General features: G+C 47.6%; 1 protein-coding gene across 1 annotated transcript in view; it reads left to right on the top strand.

Annotated features, from left to right (window-relative positions):
* LOC143181210 (uncharacterized) overlaps positions 1–25,332 on the top strand; it is a 47,436-nt gene that overhangs the window by 20,104 nt on the left and 2,000 nt on the right. The window contains exons 2-7 of the mRNA XM_076381529.1: positions 18,165–18,300; positions 19,910–20,105; positions 21,102–21,312; positions 21,534–21,858; positions 21,976–22,242; positions 22,329–25,278. Coding sequence (XP_076237644.1) covers positions 18,165–18,300; positions 19,910–20,105; positions 21,102–21,312; positions 21,534–21,858; positions 21,976–22,242; positions 22,329–25,278 — 4,085 coding nt within the window. The remainder of the gene's footprint in view (positions 1–18,164; positions 18,301–19,909; positions 20,106–21,101; positions 21,313–21,533; positions 21,859–21,975; positions 22,243–22,328; positions 25,279–25,332) is intronic.

The raw sequence follows: 25,332 nt of genomic DNA, 5'->3' as shown, positions 1-25,332 counted from the left end.
TTTCTCGTTGGCGTTCTGCGAAGCAATCTCGCCTTCCGCCGCGTTTATGTCCTCGTGGAATGTGCATAGTCCGTGGCAGACTGCGTCGAGGATGTTTAATGGCAGTTTGCAGTTTCGGTGCAGACCACTTACGCGAGATGATAAACCTGCTGTATTACAGGGCAGCGGGGATGCGGTGTAGTGGGCTTAGGAAGCGTGAGAAAGGCAGAGGGTCTAAAATGGAAAACAGGGATACTTCTTGAGCTGGGTCGGAGTTACAACTAGGTCAGGACTTTCGTTTACTGAAACAGGTGCGCGTTCTACAGCGGGATTCGCGTTTTAAGCCGCTGAAATTTCAGGGCTCGGCGAAGTGTACTGTTAGTTAGCACTGATGTCGGCGGTCCTCTTAAGAAGTCAATTTTAAATGGGGCAATTAGACTTTTAGACTGACCTCCTTAACTTCTATTCAGCCTGTCGTTTATTCCCTCCGTTCTTAGTCTTCCCAAATTGTGTGCAATCACGAGATACATTGCATGCAGTGACGGTAAAGCATACGCAGACGGTGATGCGAATAGTTCTAGCGATCTACCTCGACACATGCCTACTTTATTAACCTCAGACAGCCAAACAGCAATATCGCGAGTATTCCTGTGTCAGCGGGTCGTGCCAAACGTTGCTCAATCCTCTGTGTTTTGAGACTAGGAGATATTATTGATGGGAGTAGTTTTCCAAGAGGAATCACGATTGAATCATTCGAGAGGAAAGTTTCAATTCCCGTCTAATCACATACTCGAAGTGAACCTCTGGATTTAAAAAATATAGATACGAGGTTCTGATAAGGCCTACCAACAATGCAACAATTCACGAGAGCCCATCTCATCCTCGATCTACTCAAGACTTCTTAGAAACTAGAGACCACAAAAGCCATTCACGAGTCGGCTGAAAGACCCCAGAAGGAATCAAGACTACCCTCTAGAGTACGACGATCGAGTCGCAAGAGAGGAATGAAATGTAGCCAAGAGCGAGCGATTGCCAAGCGAATTCTTGAGGTATCCTTGATCCTGGCGCGGGCAGGAACGCGCGCTAGGGAACGAGGCCAGAGAAAGGATTGTGCACGGGGCCGGAGGAACGAACGTGCCACGTTTTCCCATTGGTCGCTGGCCATCGGCCGACTCTGGCAGACCCGTCGTCGCCCCGCGGTTTACGTTACCGATTACATCACGCTGCTCCCTGATAACTAGTGTGAGCGTATACGTAAAGCTGCCGACGATTACGTATTCGATTCGGGGCATAGGAGAGCGCGCGGGCCTACACACAATGGCGTATCTGTCCCCGTGCGCGCGAACGCTCTACACGCTCCAGCGAAATGTGTTTCCTCGAACGGCAGACCTTGAATGGTGACTGGCTTTATCGCGCGAATCGCTCGTTGCTCCGTTTGCGCTGCTTGCACTCACGGACTTCTGTAAAATGTTACATGGTTTTCGATTTATTTCATCATCTTAGTTAGAAAATCGTATTTGGGGAAATTTAGGTAGGGGTGGGATTTTATAGTTGAAGGTCTCGGTGATAAGACCGCTCAGCTCTGATTTTTTAACAGAAACGATCTTTGTGGAGGATTTTGAATCTTTACGAGAAACAGAGGTTTGAAATGTATATTTTTCTATATGTTACTTCAGTAATGAATGTTTTCCTGATGAAAATGACAGCTCATTATTGACTATGTTCACGAGAGGAAATAATGACGTAAGAGGTATAATCTTGGATCTAAAGTCGAAGAGTGTAATCCAAGAAATTGGCGAAGTACAATGCCACTTGAATATGCACTCAGTTCTGCACTTCCTTCGCTATCTACACGTCTTATTACCCACGTCTTTCGTTTCAGTTTCTGCTTCGCGACTTCGAGGACTTTTGACCTAGAAATTGCAGAATTCCAAGAAAGACTCGGTTCAGACCACTGTCGCTCGGGTTTCTTACAGGTGACAGCATCGATGCTTTGTTCTCCGTGGACTTTGCCGTATGAGTAGATCCCTGCCGCGTCATTCGTGCACTCGTTGTCATTTGCGGGGCTAAAATCCTATCTCAGGTTCACATATCACGGTTACTGCCAAACGCTTGAATCGCACGAACCAACATACGACTATGCTCCTGCATTATTCATCCATGCGCATGCAAATCGACTGATTTCCCTCGAAAATGTTTTATTCCTGCAAGAATACGCGACACGCTCGCCGGTCTATCGAACGTCCTCTTATTGGGTCATCGTGAATCAGGGGCTGGTATTTGACGTTCGTGACACGCTGAAACTCGATGCATCGCGCTGCAGTTGCATTCGTTATTACCTTCCTTATTTACTCGCAACGAAACAACCCCCGCGGCTGTTACTTCGACGGGAAAAGATCGACTGTGTCAGCTGGTTTGAATTTCAAATCGCAAACGTCGGAAACGATCAGAAACAGCTCCAGGAACATCTTCATTCTATTTAAAGGTAATCGGGAAGTTGAAACAGACGGGACGAGCCGTGAGTTCAAAGTCAGTCCCTTTATTCCGCGACGAGCTAATATATTCCACGATTCGCTTCGTTTGCTGTTTACCTTGCGACCGCGTTCTATTTGCGTCACCCCGTACGATGGGATACAGAGACGCGGTAAAAGCGGAACAACCACGGTTTTTACTTTCACGGAGGGGCGTTCTGTCTTTTTCCGTCGTGGCTGTATCGCTCCAGCGGCTCGCTTGCAAGCAGGGTGTGAAAGCAACGGCATTCCCGATGCAAAACACTGCCATGGACCCGCGCTCTTTTTCTCCTCGCGGAGGAGATCGAGAGCGAGTAAAAGTTCTCTGCGGCCAGGCACGCGCAGAACCCGCGTCGAGTTTTTTCTTCGTAATTGGCTCGGTTTTCCAGGCTCGCGCGTCGCGGCGTTTCGCGGCGTTTCGCGGCGTTTCGCGGCGTTTCGCGGCGTTTCGCGCTGAATTCCACGGCCGCGGGTGAAACCGTTGAATTCGCGACCAGGCGATTTGTGGGTCGGCCTCGAGCCAAGTGGACCGAGGTATCGACGCTCGTTGGGGCAGCGTCGCGACGTCGCTGCGATCGGTACGTTTCCACGGCGTACGTGACGGAAGCTCTCGTGAAAACAGCGAGGCGCAGATTTCACGGTGACTTCGCCACTCGTTACCGTGACAAACAGTCCCGTCGCTTGCCTGTCGCTTTCTCTCTCGGGTTTTATTTGATATCGGTGCTCTTGCCGAGCTAGAAGTGCTCGCGCATTGACGCGTAATTTTGGCACGAGCCTCGGCCGCGCGGCTATTTCGCGGGCTCGAGTAACTCCCGTTGCAACATGCGCCATCGTGGCTCGATTTACGCGCGTCAAAATGTATGTTTAATGGAGTGTAAAAGATCGCTCGCAGAGCTGATTGCACCGAGGCCTTCGAAATAGTGGCTGAAATTTAGTTTTCTTATACTGATTTCCCCTTTGAGATAAAGTGAATGAGGTACATTGGAAGATCGCCAAGCTTTCCAAACTAGACACCCGTTATCAATGCATCACTGATAACAGCAACTAGTTTAACATGCGTGATTACTTGTAACGAAAGTTGGTCGGAAAGCTTCTCTCTGAGAAGTGTTTGCGAGTGGAGCGAACAGTTTAAGAATAGACACAAGAGTGCTACATCTTGGGTCCAGTCGAGAAAGCTTGAAGAGGTCGTCGATTAGTCATCGACCAACCGATAAAACAAGTGGCAGATATTTGGCACGTTGCTCAGGCAGGCTCCGTTTCTCAAAGGCGTTGATGCTTATTCAGCATTGAATTAGTCTCTTCGTGGCTTCCGGGTGTGAGCCATGTCCTTTAAGGAACGTATCCAAATGTTTCATCAGCATTACACTCAGCTTTGTCAAGGGTCAAATGACACACCATTACTATTAGTCAGTCGCTGATAGCTGCAACACTGGGGAAACAGAGAGATACCTTTTCTAAAGGACACGCTACAGCTTGTAGTAATCCTATCATCCTCGCTCGTGAAAGTTTCACATTTTTAATTAAATACGGTCCATAAATAACGTCCTTTCTCGTCTTACACTTCAGCTGAAAAGTGTTGGAACGCTTTTGCAGAAGAATTCAGAAACGTCAGTGCATAGCCGTCGGGCGGTCTAATATTAATGATCCGTGACTTTATATAGTGACTTTAACAAACATACTGCGAATCTGTCTTGCTTAATCTACGTTTCGCGTGTCTTGAAATCGTCGTCCATTAGTAACGATTCTATTCGACGAAATCTTAGATCGATGAAGACGTAATTAGCGATAACAGAGGAACATCCGTCGCTCGGTTCGTTTCGCAGGGTTACGTGATCCCGCGGAGCGTTTTCCTCGAGTCTAGAAAATGGCCTCGAGAACAGAACGACCAGTCATGCATAAGAGTTTCCACGTACGCGTATTGTTCTGTGCACGGTTGTCGCGCGAAAGACATTCCTTACGTAACGAGACTCTACGTTCCGCGTAGACAACGAGCCCGCCGCGATCACGAAACAGTCCCGAGTAAATATTTTGAACGTTAATCATCCCGCCATTGAATGGTCGATATGCGCGGTAATTCCGAGTGATATCATTGTCAGAAAATTGGCACGCGTATCCTGCAGTTCGTTTTCAATTTCACTCTTCAGCTTTTCCTTTCAGGTCTCACACTTGCCTCGTCGTCTTTTCTATTTACTTTGAAAACATGACAGTTCTGCGCTGAGCCTTCTTGCAGATTCTGTTTAGAACGAGTTTTATCGCTAGACATATGAATGTAGATAATGAAATGTTTACAAATGTTTTTGTAAACAAAAATGGTTACAAATGTAAATAAATTCATATAATTTTGCTTATATTTTCTTGGAGATAAAAACTAGTTTGAAAAAAAATAAAGACGCAATTCGGAGACTTCAATTTTCATCCATACTGGTCTTTGAAATTCGCTTCCTTTACTATAATGTACTTCCTGCAACGTCAGGCAGCCAATAGAAACGCATTGTATTTCTATCGAGCCATCCTGTATAATTCCACAACACGCGCGCGCGAATTTCTCGCTTCCGGGTCACAAGCTACTTTCCGTGTCAGCGCTAGTGATTCATTATCAATGCACACAGCGTAAACAACTCGCTACATGCGATAGAAAGTGTCAGAAATACCACGCGCTACATATTCAAAATAACCAGGTTAGTTACGACTGTTTACTTCGCTTCTTTTCCGTTCTGCTGATAGGAGAAACGATTTCTTGTTCGAAATAAGCGGCTACGTAACTTGCAATTCACGTCGAGACCGAAAGTGACTTTTTACCAGCACTTCTTCGCTAGCTTTTCGCTCGTGGATGCAAGTAGAAATTCAACGAGGCTATTTTGCGGCGAACACAGCGTGTAACTTACTCAAGATAAAGTTCTGAATCGCTAATAGCGAAAGTTGTGATTCGACTGAATAATTGACGATTTATCGATGGTCTTAAAGCCTTAATTCCTCGGCATTAAACATTTTCACTGGCTGGAACGTTCCCTCGCTCGTACATATTCAGCTCTCTATCTGCAGCGGCTCGACGCGAGAGGATTTACTTTACGTAACCGTAACCATGCAACGCGCTGCAACTGCATGCGTGCGCTCTTTGTAATTCGAGAACGCGACGCTTATCGCTTTATTAGTCGTTCTTTATTGCACCGACGACCCCGTTGACAGCATCGGCTATGACAGTCGCCAATAACCAGCCGTCTCGCGGATGCGCGAATCATTTTTCTCGTAAAAAATCGAGGGATCCGCGGAGACGAATCGCGTAAGACGACTAAAGAAAGAGTTGGTTCTAAAGTTAGGTGCTCGCAGGTGCAGAAGACGTAAAGGAAAATTTATATTTCTCAGTTTATACACTCGACAATACCGTATAAAATATGGACGCTTTGCGAATCGACGTAGGAAACTGAAGTGGACTTAGGCCATTTTAAAAATAAACGATCCTCGGTTCGGGTATAACTGTCCGTTGATTTATTTTCAGACACGCATGAGCTGAGGTTCGCGACTAACACGTGCTGTTTTCTACAAACTATGGAAAATCTCCGTGTGCCTGCACTCTCTTTGATTCAGATTCGCTTTAGACATTAGTCTAAGCATGTCGAGGGCAGTTTGCATTCAAGCTCAATCAGTGGGTCAGGAACGGGGTCTGCTCGAAGGACTAAACGATCAGAAACCGATGGAAACCTTGTTGCTATAGACAGTACAATTTCAAGGTCAAAACGATCGAGCAGATCTTAAAATTCTTCTATCATTTTTTAATTCTAGCCTTCTCCAACCTAAAAAGAGCAAAATACAAAACAGAAGAGAGTCATCGCTATACCAGATGTGCATAGTCGCAAATCGCAAAAATCGAGTGAACAACATATTGCACAATCCTCCATCGCGCTCACTGACATCACTGGCCGCCGCATCATGACTAGAAGCATAGCAATCGATGCAAGACCAGAATCGTATCAGTACCTTTCTAGGTCACTCCGCGGACGAGAAAACGCAAAGTTACCCGTGCGTCAGCAGTGTTTAAGGGGTCAAACTGTTCTCCTACATTGACAGTGTCATTGGCGAACGTCATGCATACCCCCGTGACACGCGATCGCAATCGAGACTAGCAGGGAATCGAAGCCGATACTGTTACGCTTGATACAGAGGTTCGGGTAAGCCTCGGGTGACGCGTATCGCGAATCGGTGGCGAAAATCGAGAGGATTCGAAGGAAGTGCTGAGACAGTCGAGGAACGTGGACGATAGCGCGACCTTGACGATGCTTTCGAGGCTCGACTCTCTCAGCCGCGGAGGAACGATAAATCGCGAATCGAAATGGCGCGACGCGTGCCGTTCGGCGAAAATAGTTTTCAAATCCACGGCCTGGGTGAAAATATCCACCACGGAAATAGACGTTGTCGAAAAGGCCACAACGTTATTTATATGACGAGCGACTCCTGCGAGCTGACGCCGTTAGGGAAATCTGCCGAGGCGTATCGTAAACAGCCACGAGCATCAGTTAATGGCCGTGTCGATGGTAATTATTCGAAGCATCGGTGACGTTATCGAACATGTACGTTGCTATCAATCAGTCCCGACATCGTGTATACTTTCGACGCTGTAACTAATGGAGGACTCGAATTCCTGCGTATTTGTCGGCTCGTCGAGCCGTAGTTGTCAGACGCGGGGGAGAGGCAAGAATTTTCCATGGAAATCCATGTAACTGTTTACGCGATGTGTAATTGCTCGCGTGTCGAGTAACGAGTGCGCAGAAAAACACATACGAGCGAATTTTTGTCCCAGCACGTTAATTGTTAGATAACGACGGTACGAGCAGACGACGTGGCACCGAGGCAGAAAACAAAATTCTTATCGTCCTGTGCTGTACTGGTTTCGACCAGACAGCGTGGAAAATGGAAGAAATGCTTATCGATAGAAATGAACTCTTTCAGCGCGCTGGTCATCGACGAAGGGTCACAAATCAAGGTCCCTGATCGTGATCGTTTCCGCGGGGAGTGACACGAATTCAGTCGCCTTGACGTCGATAAGTTATTTGTCTATCACTGCCTGTCAACAAGTTCACCTCTTCTGGCGAGGCTTGCGTAATTTCTGACGTTTGACTTTTTTTTCTAACAGTCATTAACGGTTTTATCGCATTTTGATAGCAGACGTAAACAAGATTTCGCAGAAGTATTTCGCGTCAAATGCGAAATTATACAGTCAGATTACGTAGCTACGAGTCCCTGGTTTTCTTTAACTCTTCGTTCTGGATTTTGGTAGGATAGGTCATTTAACGATATACAACGTTTCAGAAAATTGTCGTGAGTAACACGAAGAACTCGTATCGAATGACGACTGAAATTTACGTACTCCAAATGATATTGTCTCGCTGTTGACATCGGGAAAGTGAACCGTTAAGGCGAAGAAATAAGTTGAGAGCTCACGTTCCGCTCATAACAACGTGGAAAGGAAGTGGCGATGCGCGCGGGAGTACGAACGTCAGACCGATAAAAAAGAAACGCGGCAACGCAATAGAAGAAGCCAGCCACGATTACCTCACGTGAGGCAGCTGTGAATCGGCTGATATTACATCAACACGTAAATACAATGCTGCACTTTTATGTACAATGTGCATGTGTTGATGAGCTTCGATAGAGCAATGATGCTCCCTCGGAGCAGCACATAGACGATATATGTAACAAGTCTGACTGTCAAACAGGAAGTCGTTGTTCATATGAAATGAGAGATACGATGTCGATTAAATTGCCTTAACGACGCATCCGCGCGCGAGGATTAAATATAAATCAAGCGTTCGAGTTCAATCAAAGGAAGTTTCAACGACGATCTTGGTTTATTTTAGAATCGTTTCCTAGTGATCATCCGGGTACGTCCATTCCCCTACAATTGAGAGTTTCTTATTTCCAAGCATGTAGTTCTTTATTTATAGCTACTTTCATTATGGAGGAAACATGTTGTTTAATTTAATGTCTTTAAAGCATCTTGCTCCAGTATTTTTTGGAATTTTCTTGTTTACATTGGAAGAAGAAATGATAATGATACAAAGAGACACTGTAATAAAAGACGTAAGAGTTTCAGTGTAAAATCTTATCTAATTCTACAGTCCATCATGAAGAAAGCAAAATTAATTTGCGTTGAACTCTGTGGTAGTAGTAAATAAATAATTATCACACATATACTACGTAGAAGCTATATTTTGCTCCCGATATCAGCAAATCAGAACACACAAAAAGTAGACGCAAAAACTGGAGGCAAGGGGCAAAACATAGATGAAAGGAAACGATATCCATGATCGTGTGGATTAGCAGTAGAAGCAGCCTCAAAAAAGTGGAGCAAAGCATGTCAACGGGAGAACAAATTGACCTGTCACGACAGCACTCTCTACTCAGGCTAACAGAATTTCTCCATCGAACGGAGGCAAAGAAAAAGCATTCCTCGCAGACAACTGCCCACACGATTAAGAAGAATCTCAATGTACGGTCTCCGTCAACCTCGATACAGCGAGATCGCTGCCAAATCTTTGCGCAAGAGTTGCTGGTCCACTCATCCACGAACGCCTCGCTCGTCCTCTGCTCCTCTGCCGATCGCAAGGCGACGAAGGTCTGAAAATGCGTCACACGCCTTTCTGTAGCGTGGTCCACGAGGCATTATCGCGCGAGTCTATCTATCGAGTCGCGGACACGCTTCGCTACTGCTCGGATCCCGTGGATCGGAGGCCGAGCAGCGTGTACGCCGGTGCAGCTTCTAGCCTTGACATTGGCCCCCGGTTACCTCGTGCTTATGTAATCACGAGCAACCAACGGACCAACCACGTGCTAATACAGCACACGCCTAATGTGGTTTGCTCGCGTGGCCACTTGCTCGCCACGTACCCGTCTCGTGTGCGTGCACACACGTGCCCTGGTGTCGCTGCACGCGTGAACCACAGACGCGTCTTCGCGTCGATTGAGGAACACGCGCTTAATTAACGTCTGCTGTGCTATTCGGCATAGCAGCCAACCAGAACCTGTCGATTACGAGTGGGGCTCGATCGGAGCTGTTGCTCGGTAATTGGGGATTTTGCGTGGAACCTCGAATCAGCTGGTCGATGAAGCACACAGAGAGTAATGAATTAGTCTCTTTAATGTAGGACTAGGTGACTTGATTTTGACTATGCAGTTAGAGACGTGTGTTGGTGGAAAAATACGATTGAGTCTACCTACAGTTTTTTTTTCTATAGAATTGGTTAGGGATATAAACTCTCTTGAATCAGACGATTCGACTGTGGAACAGTAAATGGAATTTTTTATTCTTGAGGACAGATTGCCACATTCGTCGAGATTGTGGATCTACTGTTATGACGCAACATTGACCGATCATGCTTCGACGTCGAAGAGAGCCAAAGTTGGATGGCGCGATTGGGATCGATGCAGCCTCGTTGAACTCTGACTTTAAATCCCATAGACTCTGGACGCGCATCCGAACGGTTCAGGTGGTTTCGAGCATTATCGTGCCATGGCTCGTTCTCGCTAATAACGTTGCTGGCCGATGCTCGATTACCACTAACGAATCGCTCGTGCTAGGATGTATGTATGTATCATGGAGGCGCACGGAAATTATCGGTGTGGATATCCGTCGGGGCGGAGTGGCGCTCGATCACTTCCGTTCACTCCGGGATTACGGTGCAGGCCCGTGCATAAAATAAACGTGCAGAGCGAGCGAGCGAGGTTTAATCGAGTTTGCCGTGGTAATTGCTCGGAGTGGGACGATCGTGGCCACTCTGATGGATTGTGCATGCGGAAGCTGTGCAATTGCATGGCTATATTTTCTCAGAGCAGTGTTGCTGGCAGAAGAAATTCAGTGGGGCAGAGAAGTACACTTGGACATTCAGAATTTATACAGGCACTTTGGTTTATGACGTATCGTAAAAACGAATAGATTAAGGTGAATGATAACATTTGGCCAGGAACCTCCTGTAATGTGCAGTGAAGAACACATTTACGACTTGCTCGCTTAAGGGAATCGTTTAAGTGTGCCTCAAGGATTTCCTCACAGTCCACCCACAATACTTGCTACCCGCCTTGGAAGCTAGCTTCCAGTCTCCAAGGAAGCATGTATAAGACAGAGGAAAAATAACACGAAGAATGCCCCAAAGGACGAACTCACAATCAGTTTACGAATGTGGCAGAGTGCCATAAAATAGCGAGAAGTTATTTTCTCTGGGGAACATAAATCCTTGTAGAGTTTAATTGCTCAGAAGTGGGGGAATGTTGGCATGAATATTGGACTTCATTCACTCTGTATTAATGAAAGATCTACATTACAAAGATCTTCAGTGATCATTGTATGGGCTTTGATTCCGTCTAATGGAACCTCAGTCCTCTGAGAGAGACTGTACCCATGACTCCATAGGTGATCGAGGATAGTCAGAGATGTCTTAAGCAATTGACAGCGCTAGTGAAATCAATTCATACATAAAACATCCATCGACTTACAACACCTCTCTGTTTAAGCGCTGATAATTGACACGCTGCCCACTCTTGCGTTTATTACAATCAATATTTATTACATCAAAGCCTACTTAACGATCATTACGTAACCAATGACGTCTTCGTCCCATAGGACAAACTACCTCGGTCAGTCCAGCATCCCGAAGCCTGCCACGCAGTCTTATCGAAGTGTCCGCTAACAGTTCCCTATTCTGCTCGACCCTACACCTACTTCTTTCCAAGCCTTCCGTGACAGAGCCATACCCCATTCTCTAATACACTTGTCCGTAAACAAACGTTGCTGGCAATGTGCAGCGTTGATTAATGCCTCAGTTCCTTCATCACAAGCAGCAAGATTGATGTAACCGAGGAACACAACCAACGGGAACGAGCACACCAAACGAATTATCCTCAAGAGCCCACTTAACCGGTTCCGCAGCCTCGCGTAAATCACTATTTGTGTCCCAAGTTCAAATGCGCACAGGCTCTGTCATCTCCATTCATGCGTCATTGCTCCAGGGTTAAACGGTCCAAGGAAGTGTGGCAGTGATTTAATCACTTTTGGTTTCCACCGCCACTTCGTCCAGTCGTCGATAACTAGATCCAGTTATAATCGACTGTCTGTCGTCCCTAAGAGTCACCCTTGTAACCGATCCTGCAACAGGGAGGTCTGGAAGAAGTCTGGGAGAAGTCTCGGGGAAGCTCGCGCAAGTGACAGCTGCTCCCCAAATCAGCTGGTCCATTTGGCTGCTCGGCTGTTTGCTCGGCGATCGATCGCAAAACTACTCGGCGGTCCATCCCCTTCACGGAGGGAGGGCAGCTCGCAACGAAGAGGAAGAGCAAGAAGACCGCGGAGAGTTCGCGAGCGTCCACGCTCCAGCGAACAAAGAAGAACTATTTTCGTCCGACGTTTCATGGAAACGACCCCGCGCAGCCGGTGGCTCGTACACTCGGTCTCTTGGTCCCTTCGTATTTAGGTCGCAAGCCACGCCACGCTCTCTGCCCGCCCTGCGCCAGCCGACACACGCTTGGATATGAGCCTTGTTCCAAATTTAGTCCCGGGCTCGGTCTCGAAAGGCTTCCACCCCCTCCGGCCCGAAGGTTTTTGGCGCTCGTAAAAGATTCCGAGAACGGAACCGCGCGTTGTCGAAACTGTCGTAGCCTGTTATTGCACGCCACGGCTCGCCACGGGACTCGGTGACGCTCGTCGGTTCAGGGAAACCAAGTGCACGCGATGCTGCAGCGATCTGGCTATTTGCATCGTTAATTGTTGCACCATGAGAGCCATCGTTGGGAATTCGAAGAGCGGAAGTTTTAATTGGGAGCTGTTGGAGCGCAAATGAATGAGGTGGCAGAGAAACGTTTCGCAAGGTGCTATTAGTGTTAGTAGAAGACTAAGCAGAGATCGAGCTAGACTTGCATCGGGGAGTTCGAAGAATACTCTAAATAAACATTCGACTAACTAAGAATTTTCAATTGTAAATCATGAGACGTTATCATATCTCTAGAAAGGTTTGTTTATCACGTATGAGACGTGCAACGATCTATTTTTATCGTCGAGATTAACGCAATTACTGCGCTCCTTCAAGTCTCTACTCGTCACCTGACATTCTCACAGTGGCACCGAGAAGGCCACAGCAATTTAAACTCGACCTCAAACTATTCGTCCTATTCAATTCAACTGAGATTCTGTGTTATCGAATGGATACATGCAAGGCATTGCGCGACGGGGTCGACTAATCTCGGATTTATTGTTCGCGCGAAGGTCAGATGTGGGAACGAAAGTGGGCACAACGACAAGCGCCTCCTACGCCCACGCAGACGTCCCACACGGTCCGCGTAATACAAATCGCGGCGAAGGGCATCGTACGACAGCTCCGCTTCGAAATACGCGCGATCGTGAACTCGTTAATCGATTTTTCTCGGCGGAGCGGGCAGGCCCTTATCGAGACAGGTAGATCTGCGGTCTGGAACGAGCACAGGCTGAATCGATCCCCTTATCTCGCGATTGCGCGCAATCTAAATTGCCTATCTTGCTGCGGAAACGATGACTTATGATCCGCGTTTTTTCACCACTTTCCCGATGGAAAGCTCCACTGAAAGGCACGGCAGATAATAATAGACCTGGCTATGCGTGCACGATCTCACGTACGAAAATTAAACGATGAACAACTTCTGGGAACGTAGTAGCGATGTTTCTGCAATCGTGCACCTTTGTTATAGCAACGACTATATCCGCGGCTATATTGATGCAAACACTGTTGAAGAATCTTCTACAGAGCCATGGAACCTACTCGCTTCTTGGGTCGATGTTACCGCGTGATCCAAAGAGTCCGAAGAACGTGGATCGACCATCGTGACGGGTGCAAACGTGGTGGGGTTAATCGAACTCGAAACTAGGTCGCATTCGACTCGATCGGCACTGTCTTGAGTCTCTATCCTCGACTCGTAGATCACGCTTCTTTTCATTTTTCCCTCGCGTCTTATCCACCAACTCGCCAACGAGCAGGCTGTTATCTAAATCTGCCCTCGGCCTGTGGCACAGAATCGAGGAGAAACGGAGAAGATTATCGTGAAATCCGCCGGATGTGGAAGATGATGCTATTCTATGGTTCTCCTAGATGTTGCATTAATTACTGTTCTTATGGGAAGGAGTCGATGATACAATGCTTAGATATAGCTGTCACCTTCAGTGAGATGGATGCAGATTGCAGATAAGATTGCCCTCGAATATCCATAAGAATGGAACTTTGAAATATGTTGCCAAGGTTGCGAGTTTTATTGCTACAAGTTCAAGTGGAAAGGTGAAATCCTTCCTGACAGTTATTAACCACTTGCTTTTAATGAGACGTGGTAGTCTTCGTATACTGACAGAAGTAGACTATTTCAGTGAATACATATTGAAAATTTAGAACAGTTGCTTAATTCCTAGTTGTCGCTGCACAAACCTGTGCACAATTCTTGTCATTCATAAGCGACTGAAATCTGAAATGACATACAAAGCGTTAACTGAGCAACCATTTCGTCACCAGTGTCTGCCTGGTCTCTCACATCGACTCATTCATAACTCCAAAACCAGATGCTCCAACTTGAACCTCCTTTCAAAAAACCGTCTGTTTACTCTCATACCTCGCCATCTAACCACTTTCAGCGAAAACTCTAAATAGACTTCTGATTCCTCGATTTCACTCAGCGGTGTAAAACAGTCGACACGAATTCGATGAATCGTTTTGCACGCAACAGGCATCCGGCGCAGTATCATTTGAAATGGAACTCGTCCACGCGCGATCGCGGGGCTTTCAATTGCGCGCGGAACGTACTGACCTCGAGGACAATTTCCCGGATTACCCTCCGACTGGGAGCGAAGTGAACGGCTGTTGGAGCGATTCGCGCGAAACAAGAGGATGTCGTTTGCGTCGCAGTGCACGGTTCGAATCTAATCCAGTTAGCGATGTCGGTCGACACGCGCTGAAACGAGCCGCAAAGCGGTCGCCGTCAAACCGGGGACTCTGTTCCCGCCAGCTGCCGGCAATAATTGCGAGCGTTAATTTCGTTCCATTTCCCCCCCGTGCTGCTCTCGCCGTAGAAACGTCGAAAGGCGTCGCGAGCGAAACGATCGATCGAGCTGTTCTCACGCGACGACGACGTTACCAAACACGGCGATTTTCAAGCGGCTTGGGTCGGTTTCTATTTTCAGAGAGCTGATACAAGGAAGTGGTTTTAGAGCCTGACAAACGATAATAATAATTGATAGCTGTAAACAAGCGGTATGATGGATTAGAGATATCTACTTAATTGTTTAGATGGAAAGCGCTATCAGATATTTATAATTCCTCAGCTTCCAATTTAAGCCTCCCGACGTTTGCACGTGCAAAATCGCAATCATTTCGAACACTCGTCTAGAAGTTTATGTTCCTATCTGCCGCAGTTTAATTAACGTAATAAATTGCTGCGTATCTCCCGAAAGTTTCTTTGTTCTATTTAGTTAGTATTCTCTGGTTCTTCGTAAAGAGTTTATTTGTTTATTAGCGTACGAAATTATCAAGAAGTCTACGTAAGTCGTCTACGTAAGTCTTCGTCCAAAGGGCAAGACAAAGAGCGTGGCCCCTAGATGCCGAAGACTCTCCTTGAAACTTCTAAGCGTCGATGTTTCCTTTTTCGTCGCGTCAACAGGGTAAATTAATCAATTCGCGGGCGAACTTTTCCCCGAAGCAATTGCGCGTTGCTCGAAATACCCTCGCTCGAAGAGTCCGTCGTTTAGCAAGTTAAACGTCCTCGCGAGTGACGCGAGCTCAGCCTCGACGTCGGTCGAGTACATACATATAATTGAAGACTAATTGGAAAGCTGAGGCGCTGGTTAATTTACCGTTTATCCGAGACGGACGATGCGTTGTCTGTCGCCGCACGGTTCTTTTCTACTGCTCACTTTTTTTTTTTCGCTTCTGTTCTACTCACCTGATTCGTTCGTGCCCACCCGTGTGCTCTAGTTACAGAGGGGCTCGACGGTGTGCTGCGGTCGCTCGGCGCGAATAGTTGTTCGGGGTCAAACGGTCGTTCGGGCAATCGTCGTTGCCTTCGAGATTTAGGTCAAACTACGCCCAGAAGCGAATCCCCTGCAGTTCCTGGTACCTTGAACCCGCCGAACGATCCATCGCGACGAGCACACACGCGCGCGCGCACATCCGATCACCTTTCCGTGACGCAACTGGCCAACCTTCTATCCTCTCTAGATCCTTTTTTCCACCGCGGTCCCTTGTACGGAATGCAAAGGCTAGATTCCATGCCTGCAAGCTAGAGAAAGCGACTCCGCGGACGTATGCAAAGATTCCGTGGCTACAACGAGGTTACGAGCCTTGTCTTTCGATTCCACCGCCGGCAGGCTCGCGCTGAGGAGTTCCCTCTTCCTTCGAAAGGGATCGAAATCCTGATCGTCGATCCTAGATCCGTTCCGATGGATGTCGATCCTCGAAGTGGACTCATTGTGATTTCACGGTACCCTTCGGCGTATAACAGTCGTATTATTGGAGGATGGTGAACGGCGCAGGATTTGCCTGGAGCGAAACGTTGCAATGGCGTCTGGCTTCGTATGCTCACGGAGGCGTAGTTCACATTAAGGCTATCCGCTGTACTGCATTCGAATTATTTCCAAGGTACTCGTGACCGTCGGCAATGCTAAGCGTACGCTACTTTGAACGGTTTACATAGTTGTAGAAAGACGCGAGGAACTTGCAACATTGATAGCGTCGCGGCTATACAAGGTGACATGAAAGGAGTATTGATGAAGTGGGTTACTGATTTACATTGGCTTTGTCTGCGATCTTGCGATTTATACGAGGACAGGTCTTCTGACAATTTTAATGAAACTCTGCGGGTTTCTAAGATGGCTAAGAATAGAGAAAAGGAGTAGTTGATTTGCCTGTAATTGAAGTTACTCAGCTCGTGAGAAATGAATACTTAACACGTCATGGAGAATTGAAATAATACGAAAAAAGTGTAGGTATGTGTAAAGTGGATCTAGATTTATGATTAGAAATAGTTTAGAATAGCGTATGAGACCTTCGGATTTCAAAGTTTCAAGAGTGAAACTGCTCGTAACGTTCTTTTCGTTGAGGTCTTTAACGATCTTAAAACCTCTTACAGCTTATCCAGGAAATCGAAAGTAAAGTATGGCTTTCATCTGACAATCGCATTCTTCACATTTTTGCAACTGCTGCACGAGAGAATATCTCGTTCATCCAATAAGCGCTGCGCCGCGCATAAGGCGCAGTTACGAAACGTCTATTAAATTTCGCTCAGTTCCACGCGTTCCTTCCTAAACAAATCCATGCAATTTATCCCTCTTACAGTTAAACGCTTTGAAAGTCGCGCTGGTGCGCGCGCGGGCATAATTTCGCCTCTAGCGGCGACTGGTTGTCGATCAGGCCGTGTTTCGTAAGAAACACCTGCGAGTCATTATCCTTCGCCTACCTTGGCTTTCCCCGGCTATAAAGCGGTTCGATTTGCCCTCGCGAAATAGTCAAAGCGCTCTCCTCCCTCTCTGCCGATCAATGCTGCAGGAATAATCGTGCATTTCTCTGCGTTAATCCGACCATTTCGCAACCTATTCGAAGGCTATTCAGTCGCGTTTCGCGCTCGAACAGGTGCACGGAACAGCATTTTCGGCATCCCTCGTCGGTTTGAAAGGCTTGGAGTTTTTCGAACCCTCTCGCGGGAAGAGTCGAGCGGTTCTCTTTTTTCGTTGGCAGCGGCCGCACCACGGCGGAAACGCGTTCTCGTCGTTGAATAAACATTTCCCATTTTCTGGTAAACCCGAGCTGGGCGGGGCTGGAAATAGCAGCGAAAGCAACGACCGCAGCTTCGACGCAACGACACTCTTCACTGTCTGTACAGGGTGAATCGTAACGCGTAAACTGCGCCACTTTCCTCGCGAATTCGGAATGAAACAATGCCAGAATAGTAGTTAGGACGAATTCGACCTCGTTTTCGAGCTTGACCAGTTCCTTACTTCGGCAACTCTGTTGACAAACTAAGCCACTGGATGTGGCACTGTTCAAGGTTTATGAATAACGCTCGATATCTCGACCGAGACCTTCATATCATTTAATATTATTTTCTCGTGGTTTTATGCGTTGAGAAATGCAGGCAGAATTTCAGGTAGAATAATAAATACTTTGAGTAATGACTCTGATACTCCGAAATAAATAATTAAGTATATCATTCAGCTTCGCGTCACCCTTTTCTTAGATTATAATAAACTACCTTTTGCACATATGCTTCTTGCATTGCCTTTCTACTAAACAGACATTCTCGCGTTTCGACGCTTCCTGTACGTCTCCAAATAGACTGGTCTTTGACAAGCCGCGACCAACCGCCGCGAATAACAACACGCAGCTCACGTTGATTTCCAACGATCGAGGAGATATTTCGGTGCGTAGAATGCGACCAAAGGAACGAGAAATAAAAGAGCAAACGAGGAAAAGAATACGGGTTTCGTCCATGAAAAAAAACGTTGACCCACTCGGTGACTCTGTCTGATGTTTCCAAAAAAATACGGCAAACAGGCGCATGAATACAACACAACCGAGGCGTTATCACAGGCGACGATCGATTTTCCAGTACGAGTAAAGTCGGGCAACAAGGAAACCACTTTTGTTTCTATGCATACGATGCTCAAACGCGTCTCTGTTTCTGTTACAGTGGTCTACTGCGACTATACCGCCTCGGGAAGGTCGCTGCAATTTCTTGAAGAGTACATCGCCAAAGAAGTACTGCCATGCCTGGGAGACACCCGAGCCTCCACGTCGATCTGCAGCCTGCAATCTTCTTTGTTCAGGTGAGTCGATGATCTCATGTTTCTTTTTCGCCGCATTCATCATTCTCCTGCTTGCTACCGAGTATCATGATGGAGCATTTGTGGCATTCAAGTTTAACAATTGGCAGAATGTATGAAAAGCCAATAAGTGGATATTAAAAGTAGCAGAGATAAGTTAGTTGTAAATTGTTGTTTCAAGCGAGATTAAAATTGAGAAGGTGATGAAAGATTAAATGTATTTAACTATTCAAAAAGTATATTTTTAATCGAGGAGCTTAAATGTAACGCGGTCTGTGATGGATGATTCTTTAAATACCCAGTGACAGGAGACATGCAAATAACTGTCTTTTATCTGCAATACAAGAACTAGCATAACACTGGACATTATATACCGATCGGTTAGACCGCCTCTAATCCTTTTTAAATACACAGGTGACGTTTCTGGCCAAGAAGTGACCCAGTTAACAGGTTAATGCGTGACGGTAAAGCATCGAGCGTGGCTAACGACGCATCCGTGTTCGCTAACCGCTTCCCAGAACCAATTCCTCCGATTACGGGTTAACTCTGTTGAATGGCAGAATTGAGGCAGCCTCGCGCGATCCTCCGTTCTGTCGCTAGTCGTTACTTGGGCGTGGATCGCGGGTTAGAAAATATCGAGGGAGCTCGCGCGAGAGTGCATTACAAATTCCTAATTATCGATTTCGTATGTCCCGCGTGAAATTAACATGCCAGTGCGATTCCGACTGACGCGCGGTTTCCGCGATAAACGCGGCTCGTTGCCTTTCCATTCCGCTTTGTCCAGAAATTATGCTTTGACGCGTTCACTGCGATACCATATTCGACAAAGACTGCATTGTTTGAGAACTGGCACTGCTGTTGAACTCATTGTTGCTAGTTCAATGGAAGATCAACTGTATTAACTACGGTTTAGAGTTTCCGCGTTAAAGGATTCTGTTCCTTAAAAGCGTTAACCGTTTTTGGGAAGTCCTGTAGACACAGGAAATGTTAAATCTTTAAATAAAAACAAGAATAATTAACCCTTTAAATGGAGAAACAAAAAATCCTAACGTACACTCAGCATGGAAATTTTCTAGCCACATGTATTGATTACATTTCTTGCCACCAATAGGCGTTCAGCAACCACTACAAACGCATGTATGCACCGATCGTCCGTAAAGGGTTAATTAGCAGGCAATCAGAGCTGAAAAATTGTCCCGTTCGAAGCGCAACCTCTCGGCCCAGAGCGTCACATTATCCCTAAATCTTATGCAGTCGAACGTAGGAGTGGTTCCACTGGGCGTCCCGCTCTCCATGGCGCTGACGTGCCCAGATCAATATCCGCGACTCGAGCCCCCTGAACGTTTACCGGCCGACCAACCGATTCGCCAAAACCAACAACGCGACGAGCTCTACGCCCCAGAACTTTCGAACTCGTTGCAATCGTATGCTTCATCGTTTTCAACTTCGAGATCACTCGCGAGATAGGATGACCTCGTTGAGCGACCTCGAGGCGACGAGAAGCTGCGAGAGAACATATCCTACGCCCTCGACAGATCTGTTAGCCGCGTTTTTACGATCGCTCGCCGTCAACGGAAGGACGAATCGATATATATTTTGACGACGGTTGCAGACACGAAGCCAGAGACATCGTCAGGCACGCAGTGGGGGCTGGCGAGCAGGATGCCGTGCTGTTCACGGGTCAAGGCACGGCCGCTGCACTTCGCACGCTTCTGCGACACCTCGATCTCTCGAAATCCACGGTGGTGTTCGTCGGACCGTTCGAGCATCACGCGAACCTCCGGCCTTGGCGGGAGTATGGTGTCAGGGTAAGGAACGATCGTTAAGGAAGAATCATGGAGAGCCATAAGGAAGAGTCCTTATTCCATAAGTGGAATGGGTCGAAGGTATTCTCGTTGGAGCGTTGGTAGCGGTTGATATACTGGACAAGATGTACAAATGGTCTCTAGACATTGGAAGCTCCATTAAGAATATTTTTGACTCGGCGAATGTCAGCCGCGAAGGACGCTTTATTATTGTACGCTGTATCGTAATTAATGTGCAGAGCGTTTCCGAGACGAGTGGTTTAATTTTAAATCTTGTGGGGGTGGAGTGTAGCTACCTTCACACGCGGGGAAATTCTTCAGAAATCTTTGGCCGCTGAGCGTGTGGCACTCGCTGCTGCTTAAGGAGGCCACCTTTAGTACTTCCTTTGTGGCGATTTGTTCTAGCCTCGTGGTTCTGTTTTTAAAAATATTCTTTGCGAATGACGCGCCACGTTTTGAATTAAAATTTCTTCTTTCTAAAACCGTCCTGTTTAATTTACGAATTTGAGTTGCAAGGCACAGAACTCCAAATAAGGAGCTTCGACGAAGTTATATTTTGCTACTGATTCAGTTTCCGTTTCGAATCAAGAATGTACAATATGCGTCGAAGAAATGGTCAATGGCACGGTAAAAAACAAGGTCTGGACATTTCTAAAAATGTTTACGACACAGTCTGTTTCATTAATGTTCCTGTTTTCACATTCTATTTGGGTTCGCCGATGAGTAAGGCTTCCATTTTGGTTCAAGGAAAGGAAACGATGAAAAGCTACCGTGACACTGACCAGATATTCAGAAGAGCAGCAATAGCTCTTGGAAAACTGCTTGAAGCTCTTTCCCAAGCGAGCAATCTTTACACAACTTTAACTCCTATTCTTGAACAAGTCATATGTCTCAGAGACAACCTGCATGAAGTCTCGCGCGTACAATAAACAACAACACAGATCTAAGTAGAATGCACAAGAATATACGTATTTACTAACACCAGAATAATCCTCGCAGATAGTACGTGTGTCTGAAACCCGTGAGGGCTTCTTAGACCTGAACGATCTCGAACGTAGCCTGATCAAGGTGCGGGCGGAGGGTGTTACGCAAATGATCGGATGCTTCAGCGCTGCCAGTTGCATAACTGGGGTTTTGGCAGATGACGTCGCCACGACCCTCCTACTGCACCAATATGGTGCACTCAGCGTCTGGGATTACACCACGGCAGGTAACGATCAGCTGTTAGAAACCGACATAGCTTAGTAATAATGAAAGAAACTAGATTGACGTAACGTTTGCCCCTTAGTGACGAAAGTACATTATCGTCTGGCCATCCAAGCTCGCCTGAACGAATGTAACCTCGAATCGAACCCGTGGAGTCATAGTACCCCGTGTTATTATCGACCCTGTAACGCGTTCTTAATTCTATTCTCGCTTGCTCCGTTTCAGCCCCATACGTTCAAATCGATATGAACCCCCATTTGCCTGGGGTCGGAGAGACGACTGTCTACAAAGACGCGATCATTTTCGCCGGGCACAAGTTCATCGGAGGCGTACAGTCCCCTGGCGTGCTCGTGACCAAACGGTTCCTGTTGAAAGACAAAATTGGCACGGAAGACATGCGAGACTCGCATCACTATCACCGTGATTTGGAGCTTCGAGAGGAGAGCGGCACAGCTGGTGTCGTAGAGAGCATCAGATGTGGCCTCGCGGTGCAACTCAAGGAGAACGTTACTCCACGAGCGATTGTCGCTCGTCAAGATAAGATTTCGAGGTACGATGGACGAACTAAAAATAAATCTGCGATAATTGTCCAGACATTAAATGAATATTCAAGATCGACTGATTATCGTATAATGACACGCGTGCTCGCTTCTCGTCCCCTCTTTAGGCAAGTGCTGGCTCACGTGCGCACGATTCCGGAACTGATTCTGCTCGGCAGCGGCTCGCAGAATGTTAAGAGACTTCCCATCTTCTCGTTCATGGTGCGTCACCCACGTGGCACGTTTCTTCACCACAACTTCGTGTGCGCTGTTTTAAATGATGTCTTTGGAATACAAGCGCGCGGTGGCTGCGCGTGCGCGGGTCGTTACGCTCACGACCTGATGGGAATCGACCAGGAACTTGCTAAGGAGTATCAAAAAGTTCTTCTGGAAGGGTATGAAAATTGAAAATTGAAAATTTTCCTACACAATCTCGGGAATATTGCCAATTTGTATCTAACAAAATTACATTTTCTTTCAGGGAACGCAACAGTGAGAACGAAGCAACTAACGCAGAAGGTCTCAGGCCAGGCTTCGCGAAACTCTCCTTCCCCTATTTCATGACCGAAGCAGAGGTTGCATTCGTTTTGGAAGCCCTGAAGATGGTAGCCACAGAAGGCTGGAAATTGTTACCCCAATACGTTCTCAACCCCGACACGGGAGAATGGCGACACCACACGAACAGCGTGTTCAAGGAGCGAAAGTGGCTCAGCTCGATCAGATACACCGATGGCAAGATGAACGCTTCCGAGAGGCGAGTGTCCGGCTCGGGCGTTCTGCCACAGAACTACGGCGACTGCCTGCAAACTGCGAGGAACATCTTCAACCGTGCTAGGAAAATGGCGCAGAGGTATCCATTGCAGATCGACCGTAGCTACAACTTCGCATCTGAGAGAATGGAAGCTCTGCGATGGTTCATGCTGCCCAGTGAAGCGCAGGATCTTCTACTAGGGAATTCCCAGAACGTCAAGCAAGATGTGCCTTTCAATCCGATGCTGTCGTGGAACAAACACGGCCACCACACGCCGACCACCACCCACGACAGCCTGGTGAACAGCTTGGCCCTGGCCAACAGTATCCGCCGACTGAACAGCGACATTCCTCGAACAGGGAACGTTCCCGTTTCGTCGGTCTCGCCCAGACACCGAAGTCTTCCGGTCCTGAGCTCTGTGAGAAGGACCCTGCTGAACGCGGTCGAGTTCCAAACGTCCTACTCGAGCCCTAGTAGTGGCACAGAAGAGGAACAGCTTGCTACGAATATCGACACGGCTGGTCAAAGGTCACCGGCTACTTGTCCAAGTTCCCCGATGCCCGTGAGATTCGCCGTTGGCGAGGCGGTCACTCCTTCGGCTCTTGGTGCAATGTCTCACGCAGGTAACAGGCCAATTAAAGAGCAGAGAGAACTGATCGACGCTGCCAACGCTGGCCGTGCCAGGTGCAACTCCCTTGGCAGTACCGGGGGCGCTGAGAACACCTCGGGTAATCGCAAGGTAGCGTCCTCCTCGTCCTCGCCTATTCCGCCGCTTCCGCTCAGTCCGCAGACTCTGACCAGTCTAGGATTGAGCGGAAGTAACGGGAGTTCCACCAAGCACAAGAGGCAGCACCACTGCAGCTGCAGTAGTCAAACGGAGCTGAATTCCTTGGAGCTGGACAATGGTAGCCCCAGTCATTCGATCTTAACCTTGACCTATCACAACGCGGCCTCACCACCGTCCTCGTACTCCTCGGTGAGCGATTACACGGAGAAGTTCGTGGGCGGTGGTAGGTCGTCGCCTGTGTCTGCAAACGGTGGACAGAAATCGGAGGACGATTTGAGCGCGTACGTGAAGGAAGTGACGAAGGAATTAGCGACGGAGATCAAGTCGGAGATACGAGAGGTGATTTCGAAGGTGGACGACGCGCTGTCAGAAACCAACACGTCTGAAAATACGCCACAGCATCACTCTCGCAATCTGGGCGCTGTTGGGCAGTTATCGGTGGAGGATAAGCAGCTTAGACATGACTCGTTCACTGCTAGCGACATCGCGGAATATTTGATGGAGTTCTCTAAGGAAATGGCCAGCGAAGTGAAATCAGAGATCAGATGTATGGTTAACGCAGTGGATGGGCTTCACAGACACTCCCCAGACGCCTCTGCTTCTGACGTATCCTCGAACGGATGCGGCTCTCCTGACAGAAGCAGAGTCGTTCAACCGAGCACATCGCCTAGACTCTCGAACCCTAGACGAAGTGGACCAATCGAAATTTCTGGAAAGGTGGGTGAACTGACGCAGCAAGAGAGCAAGATGTCTAGTGAATGTTCGTCAGACGAGACGGTGATATACGTGATGAAGCCTCCAGAGAATGAACCAATTGTTCGCAACCAATCAAAAACCGATGATGAGGAGACCCACGACTTGGATGACGATCTCAACGATGATGATACCCAAGAACGTGGAGGTTTAGAAATCGGTGACGCGAGGAAGATTCTTCCCAAGATTTATTCCGCAGTGAACTCTGTCAGTTCTCAAGACAGTGGCATCAATTTATCCTTCCACGAAAGCGACAAGTCTCTAGACTCCGTGGACTTGAAGCGTAGCAGCAGTGCCGAATCCAATTCCACGAACAGCTATGGTCGCAAGCCAAGAGCGACTTCGATGACTGCGCTGTCCACGAAATCGAGCTGCAAGCAACAGGTTCGTCAGAACGACGACTTTTCCGAGGACGAGGAGTGTTCAGGTGATTTAAAAGAAGAAGAGGACCAAGAAACAGCGTTCGAGGCGAAGGATGGGAAGGTCGAAGTATCGCAGCCTCAATGGCACTGCCCACCGAAGAGCATTTGGAAGCCAGCAGTAGAGGCTATGCAGGAGTTCGATATGATTCGAGACACAGATAGAGTGCTGGTCTGTCTATCTGCAAGTGGCAGAGACTCGTTGACATTGCTGCACACGCTGCATCAGTACAGATTTTACGCGAGGTCAAAAGGTGTAGACTTTGAGATAGGCGCAGCCACGGTGGACGCGAGTGGATTCGATCCAATCGAGACGATGAGCTACCTGAAGGCTCTGGACGTTCCCTACTTCTACGAAGAACAGACTGCCGAGAGCAAGTGTAGCAACAGCGAGGCACAATCGGAGGAGCCGCTGGACGCGAGCGGGGCGTGCAGCTTTTGCAATCGGACGATCCGAGCGCAACTGTACTCCATCGCCAAACGACACAATTACAATGTCTTGGCTGTGGGCCAGCACTTGGACGATCTCACCGAGGGTTTCCTCGTCTCGGTGTTCCACGGCGGCAAGCTGAAAACCATGAAGGCCCACTACTACATCCGCCGTCAGGATCTCAGGGTCATCCGACCGTTTGTCTACGTTAGAGAGAAGTCGCTGAGGCAGTTTGCCGAGAGCAAAAAGCTGTTGGCTTCGCGGGAAACGAGGTCAAGTGACCTTCCCGAGGTAAGCATGCTTATTTATATCTGTTCGATTGTTGCCCGTTGCGGCAGCGCTCTT

Source organism: Calliopsis andreniformis, chromosome 6, assembly GCF_051401765.1.
Source record: "Calliopsis andreniformis isolate RMS-2024a chromosome 6, iyCalAndr_principal, whole genome shotgun sequence".
In the NCBI taxonomy this organism is placed as follows: Eukaryota; Metazoa; Arthropoda; class Insecta; order Hymenoptera; family Andrenidae; genus Calliopsis; species Calliopsis andreniformis.
Note: the sequence above shows the minus strand (reverse complement) of the source record. Positions and strands in the feature narration are given on the sequence as shown.